A 13,829-nucleotide genomic window follows, 5' to 3' on the forward strand; every position below is an offset into this window, starting at 1 on the left:
GATAATGCACAGGAGAAAACGCCTTGTCAGGCAACGATCTGCATTTAGCTTTGTTGTCAATCACGAGGCAGGTTTTTTTGGAAGCAGCTTGCAGGCACCACAGCCCAGCATGCAGATGCCCCTTCCAGGGAAGCCTTTCTTCCCTTTGGCTTCCACTCTGAGGCTGCCGAGTCCAGAGGGGCCTCAGAAGCCACATTCGGCGGCAAGCAGGCTGGGCCATCTGTGTCGTCCCTTGTCTCTCTGCCGTCTCTGCCTGTTGCTGTTCTCTTTGACACCTGCAAACGCTTGCTATGCCTCCACGCCAGAGCCAGCTGTATCGGAGCAATCACGACCTGACAGCCAACGCCTACGAAGCCGGCCACCAGCCCACCTCGCTCCATGCGGAGTATTCCTGCGGGGGATACTCCCACTTTGACATCCAGCCGCCGTTCACGGATAGCTACTCGGGTCAGCCTGCTTGGCCAGCTGCAGAACAAGGTAGTGCCTCTGATGCTGCTTGAGGAGTCTGGACTGGCTTCCCTCTGGTTCCCAAGAGGCTTCCCATCCCTGCCACTTTACAGGGCAGCTTGGGATGGGCATCCTCAGGCCTGGGGCTGAATGTGGCCCTCCAGGCCTCTCTGCCTGGCCCTCGGGACTCCCCTGAGCCACATCCTTCACCAGCCCGGTTTTGAGTGGCTAGAACGCGTCCTCAAACTCTGATGATGCCTTTTGCCTCCCTGAATGAGAAGGCAAAGAGGAGAGAGAGAGTGTGCGTGTATGTGCGTGCGTGCATATAGAAGCCAGCCTGCTGTGCAAAGGTAAAATTCACGTTCTTTGCCCTGCCTACTTTGCCCCCGTCCACCACTGGTATGTGGCCCCTGGAAGGAAATACGGCCCTTGGCCTGCAAAGGTCTGCCCAGAGCTTGGAAAAGTTACTCTTTTTTGAACTACAACTCCCATCAGCCCCAGCCAGCATGACCACTGGATTGGGCTGATGGGAGTTGTAGTTCAAAAAAGTCCAAGCTCTTAGTTTCCACAGCAGAACTTTTATGTTTTATTTTTCATCTGAGCTGCAATGTGCCTTGGGAGGGCCATAAGTGACCGGGGGTGGGGAGCAGGGGATTGCCCTGGGAAGCCACCATCTCTCCTTCTCCAGAGGTTTGTTTGGTTACAAGCGACAGCATTTATACCTCACTCTTCAGCTAGAGAGGCTCCTAGTGTCTTCGATGCAGTCAATTAAAGAGGGAAGAGTTACGGTCTCAAAAGACACAACACACGAGGGAAAAGGGCCGGGGCCAGAAGAGGAGACAGTCACGCTCAGGCAGCCATTCTTAAGGAGAAGTTCTTAGTGTGAGCACAGCTGGCAGAGAAACAGCTCAGAGGGCAGGAGATGCCTGATGGAGCTGGTCTTCTGGCACAGCTGGTGGGATGAGCCACTGGAATGGCTGCTGCTCCGGGGTGACAGCTGATGGCGAGGAGGCCTCATGGAGGGTCAGTCCCCAGTGGCGTCTCTAGGTAGGGCTGGGAGAGGCCCCCTGAGTCTGAATCCCTGGAGAGCTGCTACCAGTCGGTGAGCTAGATGTCCCAAGGTTCTAACTCCGTATCCGGCAGCTTCCTCTGTTCCCAGTTTGTGCTGGAGCCTGCAGGTTCCTTACGCATCTGGTCTTGTTAGGTCCCAGGAAGGGGGAACCAGCCACTCAGCGCCTGCAAGGTTTGTAACCTGGCTCTCTTCCCTCCTTCCCCCTCACAGTCCCTTCAAGGCCTCTGACGCCCGAGAAGTTTTCGGTGCCTCACGTCTGTGCAAGATTTGGCCCTGGGGGCCACCTGATAAAAGTGCTCTCGAACCTGCCCTCGGAGGGACAGCCAGCTTTGGTTGAAATTCACAGCATGGAGGTAAGCAAGAGAACTGAGTGCTGTGCAGTTGTGTGTTTGACTTGCCTCCCCCTGGATGCAAAGGGGCAAGTCAGAGGCCCTCGGATGTCACCCCATTGTGCTTCTCTGCATGTTGTGTGGGCATAAGGCCTTTCTAGGCCTCTTTTCATTTTTAAAAACATCTCAAAACTGGTTTACAACAAAGAATTAACAGCACACAATAAAAATGTAACAATTCAATAAGCCAGTGTCTGAAAAAGGCTCTTGATATTAAATTAGAGTCGCTCTTGCAGTTAAAACAGGATACGATCCAGGGAGCTTTGGATTTAGTGTCAAATCGTTCTCAGACAGAGACAAAGTGGTTAGTAGACGCTGCTTAGTTGGCATTTAGTTGGAATGTAACCCGCCGTATGAGTGGGCCCCTACTGGACTTGTTTACTGTTAAGAGCATTTATAAGCCCCTCACTCCCAAGAAAAGCATCCTGGTGGCATCCTGTCAAATAAAAACCTGCCGCTGAGCCCCATTTTGTTCACTGGGACCAGTCCCCCCCCCCCCCCGGTGTGCTTAGGACTGCCTCCTTAAGGGCGTTAAGCAGGCCGTGTATGTGATTCCCACCTTGCCTTGCAGATGGTGATGCAGCATTCTTCAGAGCAAGAGGAGATGCGGGCCTTCCCTGGCCCTCTCACCAAGTACGTGAAGCGGGGTGTAAGGGCTTGCGCGTTGTCAGGTGGGGGCTGCTTGGCGCTGCCTCCTGCTGGGTGTCTGCTGTGCCTTTCGTGCTTCCCAGGCAATGTAAGGCCTGATGATGCGTCGCTTCTTAGAGGCCAGCAGTAATAAAGGAAATGGGAATACCTGGGACAGGCGCTGCGATCGTGTCTGGTGGGTTGTGCTGGGGGGGGGCTCTTCCTTTCCCGTTTCTGTTGCACTTTCCCACGATCATCTGGGGGGGGGCACGGTAGCATCTGCTTTGCATGCAGAAGGTCCTGGCTTCAGTCCCCGGCAGCATCTCCAGGTAGGGCCGGGGAAAGACTCCTCGAGTCTGCAGCCTTGGAGAGCCTTTGCTGCCGAGTTGAAGCAGCTCTCTCTGTTGCTGTGCAACACTTAGGGGTCCCCACTGTGGTGCCCCAAGACACCCTCCTTGGTGCTCATCAGGGTCATCTAGCCATCCCCATTTATTTATTTATTTATTTATTTATAAACAAACGAGGTGTGTGTTTGGGGGGTTGCCAGTTTTGGGGAGAGGTTGCCTGCTTTTTTGGGGGGTCTGTGTTTTTGCTTTGGGATGTGTAGGTGTTTTGCCTAGTTTCTTTTTGTGTGTGCATGGGGGGGAAGGGTGCTGAGTGTTGCTAGTTGGGTTCCTAACAGCCCAGTCTTTGGCGCATGATGCCATTGCAAAGGAAGCTGCGTTGGGTAAAGGTGTGCAAGAAGAAGGCAGGCAATGCAAGGCCAGCAGGCTGTGGGCATAGTCGTCCAGGGTGGTGCAAGACAGGTTCCAGGGGTCCTCTGGGGCTGGCATTTATTGAGTCATGGATCCTTGGATTTAGCTCATTTCACACCCTGGGGAATGTGTGCTCGTCCGTCTCCGTGGTGCCTTCAGTAGTGCCACGGTTGGGTTTGTCACTGACTGCAACGTCTGTGGTTGCGATCTGTCTGTCTGTCTCATTGCTGCTTTCTCTTCCCCTCCTTCTAGAGATGAGACCCACAAGGTGGATGTTATTAATTTTGCCCAGAAGAAAGCCATGCGGTGTTCTCAGAACGAAGTGCTGATCGACAAGGAGTCCGCCCGGCTGCTCTGGGACTTTGTCGTCCTCCTGTGCAGGCAGAATGGGGTAGGAGTCCTGGGCCTTCTCCTGAATCTCTGCAGCTGTGAAATCCATCCTATTATCCCACAGATCGGTTTATTATTTATTTATTTATTTAATTAAATTTTTATACCGCCCATAGCCTGGGCTCTCAGGGCGGTGTACAACAGGGAAAGCATTTCATATACAATTTAAAATCTAGTCATCATAATCAACAATATAGATATACATCAGTAAAAAAGTTTAAAAAGTTCTCCCCCCCCACTCTAATTTCAGCTTTTTCATTATACAGTATTCAAATTTAGCAATTCAAGGTTGGCAAAAAGTGAGAGGCAGCCTAGTGGGAGCTTGGGGGAGGGGTCAGCTTTGGACCTCTGGGATAGTACTCAGCCAGATAAGTTGTTCAGGCTGCAATCCTATACATCCTGTCCTTTATAATGGGATTGTTTTATGTTGTGCCGGAGGATGTCTGAATGTAGGGCTATAGATTGATGCTTCCGTTTTGGTTTAGCCTGCCAAGGAGTTAATTTTACTACACAAACTGAAAGACACGCATGGCCAAGAACTTGGTTTCTGTAATTTCTGGTTTAAGAGGGGCAGGGCTGCCTGCTGTGTATATTGCATCCCACCCCGCCCTCTGCAGCTTGTGGGATACGATCTGTGTGACCAAATGGCATTTTCAGAGTGTGTCAATGTCTCTTTCGTTTGCAGACAGTTGTGGGCACAGATATTGCCGAACTCCTTCTGCGGGATCACAAGACTGTGTGGCTCCCCGGGAAGTCGCCCAATGAAGCAAATCTGATCGACTTCACGAACGAGGCTCTGGAGCAGGCAGAAGAGGAGTCTGGGGAAGCCCAGCTCTCCTTCCTCACGGACAGCCTCATTGCCACCATCGACAGCCTCGAGAAGGAGACAGAGCGCTTCAGGGAGCTCCTGCTTTATGGCCGCAAGAAGGTAACCAGCTGGGCTGGGCTGAGCTGGTTTCTTCCCAAGCATATTTCTTGTGGGGAGGAGAGAGAGAGGCTGTGCCTCTTCTCTGCTTGTCCTCAGACCATCCAGGAAGGATTCATACCCAGCTTGAGAGTTCTCTCCATTCTCTCTTGACAGGATGCTCTGGAATCGGCCATGAAGCACGGACTCTGGGGACACGCTTTGCTACTGGCCAGCAAGATGGACAGCCGGACTCACGCAAGAGTGATGACCAGGTAAGATCTCTCTGTCTCTCTCTTCGTTCTTAGGTCTGTTTTCTGTGACCTTAAATAACAAAAATCCCAGCTCTTGTTACTGGGCTACCCGTGCCTGTTCTTCGTGCATCTGATGAGGTCATCTCTGGCCTAGGCTGACCCAATACATACATTCGTCATTGTTCTTGACTGCTAGCCGCAATCACTACTTGGAGCCGGTGTGCCTCTGAATAATACCGGTTGCTGGGAATTGCAAGTAGGGGGCATTGCTGTTGCACTCAAGTCCTGCTTGTTGCATCTTGTTGGCCTCTCTCAGAACAGGAGGCTGGACTAGATGGGCCCCCTTTGGCCCGATCCAGCTGCTGCCGCCACCGCCACAGGGCTCTTCTGATGTTCCTATGTCTTTAGGGTGCTGCTGGATTCTCTTGTCATCTGATTGAAAGAGCCCTGGTGCAGGTTCCCTTTTTGGCATTTAGGGCTGTTATGTGTGTTCTTGTTTTGCCAGGTTTGCCAACAGCCTTCCAATAAACGACCCCCTGCAGACCGTTTACCAGCTCATGTCCGGACGGATGCCTGCAGCATCCACGGTGAGTCCTGAGGGAGGGAACTGCCGCTTAAGCTCATCTGCCTGACGGAGGAGGAGGCAGCGGTTCCTGATTGGGCAAAGGGCTGTCATTTGACTGTGCGCTTCAGCGCCCCCATGTGGTCCCATCCTTTGTGAATTTGTCATTCCTGTTTATTCCTCTCACCGTCCTAGCAACTAATCTTAATTAATCAATTAATTAGTAATTTCATTTACTTAAAGCATTTTTATGCTGCCATTTAAATTAGTCTCAAGGCAGTGTACAAAAGAACTATAAAACAGGGAATAAAATCAGGTGTTTTTCAAATGCAGTAACTAACTAAAAGGCAAGAGGGAGAACACAGCAAGGTTCTGGAAAATTACTTTGTTGGCCTCTCTCTCTGCCCCTCCCCCCAATTTTCTAGTGCTGCGGAGATGAGAAATGGGGAGACTGGAGGCCCCACCTGGCCATGGTCCTGTCCAACCTGACGAATAACGTGGATGTGGAGTCCAGGACGATCACCACCATGGGCGACACACTTGGTAACCCATGGAAGGAGAGGGAGGGAGGAGAGCGCTTAGGTTCTGGGAACAGAAGGGCTTAAAATAGGTAGAGGGGTCAATGTGTGTTCAGCACCGCCATACCTCCAGCACTGCCTCACCCCTTATGAACCAGCCTGGACGCTGCAGTCTTCATCAGCAGCCCTTTCCCATCCGCCTCACCCAAGAGAGGTGCAGAGGGTGGCCGCATGAGAACAGGGTCTTCTCAGTGATGGCCCCAAATCTGTGGAATAAATGCCCTCTCTGTGGAAATGTGCCTGGCACCATCGTTGCTACTCTTTAGGTGCCATCGTAAGACCTTTCTGTCACCCAGGCATTCAGGTGGTGGTGATGATGATGATGATTAATTATTATTGTTTAGATTTATTACCCGCCCTTTACCCAAAGGTCCCAGGGCAGGTTAGAACAGGTTTAAAACACATCATTAATTAAGATAGCTTCCTGCATGGTGCTCATCTTTTAGTGGGGTGGACAGGACCCACCCTTATGATATGTGACTGGATGAGCTTTTTATGTATTTTGTGTTGTTGTTTTACGTTTTTCTGGTTTTAAATTGCTTTTATGTGTTTTATTTTGTCAAATCACTTTGAGACTTGTTCTTTTGTATAAGGCAATTGATGAATATAATGAAATAGATTAATAATAATGTTGTCTATTAACTTCAGTGGGTCTACTCTGAGTAGGACTAGCATTGAATGCCACCCTCCACCTTGAGTTAAACACTGCCTGGTCTCTCAGTTCTTTTAAAGTAGGGACTGCCCTCATGCTTGCTCCTTTTAACTGTCAGGAGCTTCACATCAGGCATTGCCAGATTTGTTTTTGGTTTTGAATTAATTTTTTTTGTCCTGCTTGTCCATCCAGCAAATTGTGCTTCTCCGCCCCACACCCCTTTCCTGACCTGTCTGTGTTTGGCCAGCTTGAGCTGAGCTTGTGCTCTTGTTTCGTGTTCTGTTACAGCTTCAAAAGGCCTCTTGGATGCTGCTCACTTTTGCTACTTGATGGCTCAGGTTGGGTTTGGAGTCTACACAAAGAAATCAGCAAAGCTGGTGCTGATTGGCTCAAATCACAGGTGTGTATGTGTGGGGGAATGGGATGCCTTTAAGCCTAAGCCTAATAAATTTATCACCCACTTTTTAAGGGGGCAGAATCTTCACAAAGCAGCTTACAAATAACCAAAACAAATGCAATTTTAAAAGCATTAAAACCACCATAATCTAAAAAACACTCTTAAAGCTGCCACCCTGACTTGGGGTTGTGGTTGTAGTGGTGGCCTCACCTCTATATGTTTCGACATCATGTCAACCTGCACCTCTTTGCACAGGCCTTTGGTGTGATGGGGGGGATATCCCTCCGGTTGCAATGTGGCTGCTCTTTCCAATTGCTCTTGATGTGGTTTAATTTACACTCTAGTGATGTTTATGTGTTTAACCTGCCCTGGGACTCACATGATGAAGGGCGGCTTACAAATGCCTGTACATTAAAATAAGAATTGCAGTTCATGAATCCCGGACCAGCTATGACTTCACTTGAGGACCTGTGACTTGCCTCCTGCAAAGTAAAAGGAGGAGAGTGGGAATAAAATTTGTTGGCGGAGCAGCTTGAGGAGTGCAGGTGGGACCTTGCACCTGTGGTACCTCCCCCTCAATACACCCCCTCCCCGCTCTTGAAATGGAAAGGGACTGCCTTCAAGGCGATCCCGGCTTATGGCAACCCTACAAATAGGGTTTTCTTGGTAAGTGGTATTCAGAGGGGGTTTACCATTGCCTTCTTCTGAGGCTGAGAGGAAGTGACTGGCCCAAGGTCACCCAGTGAGCTTCATGGCTGTGTGGGGATTCGAACCCTGGTCTCCCAGGTCGTAGGCCAGCACTCTAACCACTACACTTAATGGCCCTCAAGTAAAAGTTGTTGCCAACCAAGATGGTAAATATTGGTAGGTGCCCGAGTCTCATTCACAAAATGTGCTTCTCTCCTCCTCCTCCCCCGGCACCTTTTTCAGTTTACCTTTTTCAAAGTTTGCTACCAATGAAGCTGTCAGGAGGACAGAGGCCTACGAATACGCACAGTCACTGGGGACTCAGCCGTGCTGTCTGCCCAATTTCCAGGTTTGAGTTGTCTCTTCCCTGGTTTTATTTGGAGTTAAGGCAGTCTGGATCTCAGGAGTTCCCAAACTCTAGTCTGCGAGCTTCGCTCAGGTGGTCCTTGGCACGTCCGCGTTAAATATTCATAGTTCCTTTCAACTGTATTATTTATTGCCGCTTTTGCTGTATTACTTTTTGCATTCAATGGAATGCACTGAATTAAAAACCATGCAGCATCTAGCAGTTCAGTTGCTGTGACAGGCAGGAAATCAGGTGGGCACTCTTCACCCCCTGGGTAACCTGTCTTTGCCTTTGGGTGGGCTTGTTTTCTATGACCCACCTCCTTTGCAGGTTTTATATTGCTCTGTCCCATTTTGGAAGTGGTTTTATATGTGATTTAAAACTGGGGTAGTTTTTTAATCTGTTTCAAAATTGCCTTTTCGATTTGTTGTAACCTATCCTTGAACCTCATGGTGAAGGGTGGGAAATAAATGCCTGACCCTTGAGGTTGCTTCTTACATGCAACAAAAGCCAAGTGCTGTGAAAGAATCTGGGATCAGAGTGACTGGCTGCACTTTCTTGGCCAATTTAACCTGTGACTGAGAGAAAGGCCCTAGTCGGCATGCACCCTCCTGGGGAGAGGAGGGACATCTTGCTTCTCCGGGCCAAATACCTGCATTGCAGGAACGAGAGAGGAGGCAGGGAAGAAAAAAGACAGAAGTGGCAATGGAAGCAGCACCTGGGGCTTTTTTTGGGGGGGGTGGCGCAGGGGAAATGGCAGAAAAAAGAGGGGGAAGAGGCATGGGCTTAGGCACCAGGCCTCTTGTTGGTTTTGGCTGGAGAATAGGTGGCCCTGAGGCTGCAGAACCTTGGCACTGCCTTTGGTCAGAATCTAGACAAGGGGAGCGCTGCTGCCTTTAATGCTGCTGCTTCTGTTACTGTCGTGCTCCAAAACCACCCCAGCCTTTGAACCCTGTTGCTTCTTGCAGGTTTTCAAGTTCATCTATGCTTGCCGACTGGCCGAGGTGGGACTTGCCGCGCAAGCCTTTCATTACTATGAAGTGATTTCCAAAGCCATCCTTAGAAACCCATGTTACTATTCCCCGGTTCTTATCAGCCAGCTGATCCAGGTATGCGTATGGTCTGGCATCACGTTTTACGTGGTGGTGGTGAAGGCAGCTGCCTTGCTCTGCACCGTGTGGCTTGGCTTGGAAGGGGCCCTCTAAACGCAGCGCAGTCCTCTGTGATATCTGCAGTGCGGGCGGGGGGAGAGAGAGAGAGAGTATCAAGATGGAATCCACAGCAGTTGCCTGCCCTTTTGAGAATCGATATAGCAGACCCAGAATCTCTTTCCACTTACTTCTGCTCCTACTCCAAATGCTTATTATTTTTGATGTTTTTGCTTTGCAGATATCCTCCCAGTTGCGTCTCTTTGACCCTCAGATAAAAGAGAAACCAGAGCAGGAATTATTTATTGAGCCTGATTGGCTGGTGCACCTTCGAAGCTTAGATGGACAAATTAAGGTGAGTGTGTCACCCTTCCAGAAGTTAGATGTGTGATCCCAAGCAATTGTAACTACTTAGCTATGTTTATGTAAACAATGACTGGTGGCTGATTTATTTATTTGGACAATTTATAGGCTGCCTATATTTAAGCAAACCTCTTAACTGGTTTACAACATAGATTGAAACATCTTAAATAAACAGCAAACACAAAAAATGCCAGAGGATTGCTCCATTCTGTAAAATACAGTTAACAACTAAATAGAGCATCCTTTTAAGTATCAAAACAAATGTTAGACATAATGTTAGACACAAAAAATATGAAGAAAATTCATAGTAAACTCACTGTTAAACAAAATATTCTCTATAAATATCAGGAAGTAAAATACTAGAAATTAAAATCAACGAAAGTATACATTCCACCTTTTTAAATAACATGGTTTACTATTAGGCAAAAGAAAAAGTGTGCTCTTCCTGACCACCATGCATAAATCAATCATTGATCAAACAAATTAATCCAATTAAATGCCCAGCCCCCTACACAGCAGTAAACACAACTTAATCTCACTACAGCAAAAAGTACGTATCATTCCATTTCAATCAGGCATATCCTTGCATGATCAACCCGCTCACATCAGTTGAACACATCAGTACTCTAAAGCATTATGCTCAAATGTAGTATTCTAGCACACTGTCAAATCCCAAATCAATCTCCCTCTATGGCTAAGGGATTGTTGGGGGGGGGGGAGAGAGAGAGGCCTTTCACCCTTATCAGCCTTGCACACAGTGGTGGTCTTTGGGCCTAGGAGATGGTAACGTGTAGGTGGCTTGTTGGGCGAAAGCTGCCACCTGTCATTCTCATTCCAGGAGGGGTGCATAACTTACAGTGCAGGGCGATGCACACCCCAGCCATACCACTGCAGCACACCAAGCTCTGAACTGGACCATGTGAGTCAAAGTGAGGGCCTGGGAGCTGGCCAGGAAGTGAGCTCAGGCTCCGACAACCCGCTGCTGGCTGGCGTAGGGCATCCCTTGCAGCCGAGTGTCCAGCTGATGCCTTCAGGTAGGTGTTCCCCACCCATCTCTTCATGGGCAAAAAGTCGGAGGAGCAGGGAGAATTTTTCCAAAAAACAAAGAGGGATTGTTTGCCAGCATACACTGCTTGAATGCGGCAAGGGGCTGTTTTTGTCTGGGATCCTGTGAGCTGCCAGTTCAGGGCCTCGCTGTGTTTGGTGTTGAGAAGGGTCCAGCTTGCTCCTTTTGGCTAGTACAGCGAGTCATTCTGGGCCCCAGTTTATCTTACATTACAAACACCCTGGATGTTTATGTTGTTATTCCCTCTGAAGCTCCCCAGGTTATCCTTGACAGCTCAGCCACCACGGCGCTACCTTCCCATCAAGAGGCTGCTGGTGCTGTTCCTTTCTACCCTGTGGCCCCCTCCTCGGTGGGGCCAGGGCCTGGCTACTTCCATCCCTATGGAGCTGAGCAGATCCCTGCGTACCCTGGGCCGGCGATGGGGCCACCAGCAGGGCCATCCTCTCAAGCGAACAAGCTTCAGCCGCAGGAGCAGCAGGTCAACCAGGAAGCAGGTTTGTCCTGATGCTGGGGAGGCAGGAGAGGGGTCTGTGCCTTTCTCCTTTCTAAGGGCCACAAACCCTTGACAAAGCTGCTTCGGGTGGACCTACGTGCATAAAAGATCTGGTCACCGGCTGGCGTCCTGCGCTGCACAGTTGTGATCAAAGGGGAGAGTGTGTTGCAGCTTCCATGCAGGATGATGCCCAGAGAGGCTCTTGCTGTTTCATGAGACCTCTTCCCCTTGGGGAACTGAGCAGCGTCTAAGGACGCTGTAAGGTTTCATTTGGGATTTCTGCCCGTTGAAGGAACAGAGGTTGATGTAAGGTGGCTTCACTGTTTTAAATTCTAGCGGTGTGTTACAGCTTGGGTGTGGGTCTGGCCATGCGCTGCCTTTCTCTAGAGCTAGGCTGTGTCCTTGCCCACCCAGGAGCCGCAGTCCCTCAGGGGAAATTGACGGGGGATCCAAAAATGGGTGGAGCTGGAATGCTCACACCAAGGTGTGGGGAAGCCTTTGGCCCCCAAGATATTGCTGGACGACAACACCCATCAACCTGGCCAGTGGCCATGCTCGCTGGGGCTGATGGGAGTTGCTGTTCAGCAGCATCTGGGGGGCCAAAAGTTGCCTCACACCTGCCACATGCAAATCCCCCCCCACACACACACGCACACACCTCTCTCTGCCCCCAGTCCTACAACACAATCTCTCACACACAAATCCTCCTGCTCAGCCTCTCCTCAACTAATCCACGGAGGTCAGCCGAAGGGGGGAGCACATTTCCATCCCCACCAAGGCACGCTGGGCAGAGAAGCTTCTCTCTTCCCCATGCACCATCCTCCTCCCCCCGGCTGCCTAAACATCAGAATATCAAGAGTTCAGGTGATTTTTATTGTTGGATATTTTTCCTGCCGGTGGGTCCCAGACATTTCCCCCGACGACCACTTGACAATCACGGGATGGTCTCAGAATGGCTTTTTTATGCCTGTTGTAGCAGTTGTGCTCCACGTTGTATGCTGTTAAATTGTATTGTCATTGCTTTGTTTATTTCTTACGTTGTGTGTTATTTTTACAAAAAAAATACAAGAAATGAAAGAAGTGATAATAGAATTAAACATTAGCATGGATATTTGATGTGGGCAGGCCACAGGCCACCGCCACGCTCCACAGTTTGGGAACCTCTGTTGTATATGTTAGTTGTTGAATGGCGCCTTGTGAGCGTCACATTAAAATAAACAAACCCCCTGCACTGCGGGAATAGGATGCCATGTTTACTCATGAGCAACCCTGGGGCCTGTGTGGGTGGAGAGTTGCAGTTGCAGCTGGGAGAAGGACATCTGGCTGGGCGAGGAGGGGTGGTTGGGATCAGCCCTCCTGTATGTTGTTTCTAGATCAAGACTTGTCCGTTCCCCCTCCATCTCTCCCTGTGCGTTGACGGGGAGGAGCCTTCCTTTGTAAGATGAGCTCCGTTGATTCCTTATGAATGGAATCGCTGGGCATCTTCGTGCATTGAGACTGGCTGCCTAGCATTCTGCAACTGTAGAGCTGGGCATCCGTTGATGCCCTATCATGATGTGATAATTTTGCAGCCTGTTTCCACTCATCTCTCTGTTGTCCTGTATGTCTCAGGAGTGCATGGCAGCCCACAGGAGTCTCAAGTCTGGAAGGCTGGACCGGATCCCAGAGAGGAGGACTTCTATGGGAAGATGGCAAGCATGGTATCTCTCTCTTACTCTCTCTTTTTAAAAAAGGCCATTCTTATAGTGGCCATTATTTTCCTGCCACATTTGGCCCAAGGCCTTTTTGAAAGCTCCCACCCATCCCTCCTTCCTCTCCAGATTCTGGCTGCTCAGGTTTTGTGGGAAGCCAACTCTGGCTTCTTCACTTACTCAGTCCTGTCGCAGTCAAGGGTGTTGGCGCTTGTTGGCGCACCATCCAGATGATGATGGGCACCTTTACCCATCTGTAAGTGTGTGTGCAATCAAAGGGTTGTATCCAGTGTGAGTCACACTCAGAGTAGACTCAACTGAAATTAATGGACGTAACTAACTTTGATCCGTTCATTTCAGTGGGTCTACTCTGAGTAAAAACATAGCTGGATATAATAGAGAAAAATGTGTGTTGCTGACAGTGTCTGGTGAATGCCCATGTATGAGTGGTTTTCAGTGCTAGTCCCACCCAGAGTAGACTGACTTAGGTTCATTTATTTCGTGGCGTCCGCTCTGAGTAGGACTTAGTTGAATACAGTCCTGTGTGTTTATGTGCATGTGCACTCAGCATACGCTGAGCAGAGTACAGAAAGGGGAAGGGCTGGTTTGCCTGCAGAACATCTCCTGTTCAGTCCCTCGTGGTGTCTCCAGGTAAGGTTCGGAGAGACTCCCTGCCTGAATTTCTTGAGAGCCTTTGCTGCCAGCCTGTGTAGACACTACTGAGCTAGATGGGGTCTGATTCCTGTGTCACCAAGGCAGGCCCCCCTCCCTGGTCCTGGAGGTCAGGCTGGGCTTCCTGGGTTCCCAAGAGCAGCCTAATCCTCCTCCTCCACTCCATCAGAGAGCAGACAAGCCGGGTGGGTAAGGTTCAGTGCAACCCTGCTGGGTCAGACACACGCCGCATGATCTACCTTTGTCTTGCCACTGGACAAGCCCCGCCTGTAGCTGAAGGGAGCTGCACAGCCCTGCCCCTGCCCTGCTGTTAGGAAGGGGGCTTAGCTGCTTGCT

The 13,829-nt window shown here is 50.0% G+C and overlaps 1 protein-coding gene across 5 annotated transcripts in view; it reads left to right on the forward strand.

Moving 5' to 3' along the window:
- Positions 1–13,829, forward strand: part of SEC16A (SEC16 homolog A, endoplasmic reticulum export factor) — a 39,504-nt gene that overhangs the window by 14,517 nt on the left and 11,158 nt on the right. For all 5 annotated transcript variants that reach the window (XM_061603698.1, XM_061603700.1, XM_061603696.1 and 2 more), the window contains exons 7-21: positions 306–477; positions 1,730–1,872; positions 2,480–2,541; positions 3,543–3,681; positions 4,366–4,608; positions 4,762–4,859; positions 5,344–5,425; positions 5,826–5,943; positions 6,919–7,030; positions 7,958–8,063; positions 9,029–9,169; positions 9,450–9,563; positions 10,410–10,605; positions 10,889–11,131; positions 12,742–12,830. In XM_061603698.1, coding sequence (XP_061459682.1) covers positions 306–477; positions 1,730–1,872; positions 2,480–2,541; positions 3,543–3,681; positions 4,366–4,608; positions 4,762–4,859; positions 5,344–5,425; positions 5,826–5,943; positions 6,919–7,030; positions 7,958–8,063; positions 9,029–9,169; positions 9,450–9,563; positions 10,410–10,605; positions 10,889–11,131; positions 12,742–12,830 — 2,058 coding nt within the window. The remainder of the gene's footprint in view (positions 1–305; positions 478–1,729; positions 1,873–2,479; positions 2,542–3,542; positions 3,682–4,365; positions 4,609–4,761; positions 4,860–5,343; positions 5,426–5,825; positions 5,944–6,918; positions 7,031–7,957; positions 8,064–9,028; positions 9,170–9,449; positions 9,564–10,409; positions 10,606–10,888; positions 11,132–12,741; positions 12,831–13,829) is intronic.

Source organism: Rhineura floridana, chromosome 20 (genome assembly GCF_030035675.1).
Source record: "Rhineura floridana isolate rRhiFlo1 chromosome 20, rRhiFlo1.hap2, whole genome shotgun sequence".
NCBI classification, from domain to species: Eukaryota; Metazoa; Chordata; class Lepidosauria; order Squamata; family Rhineuridae; genus Rhineura; species Rhineura floridana.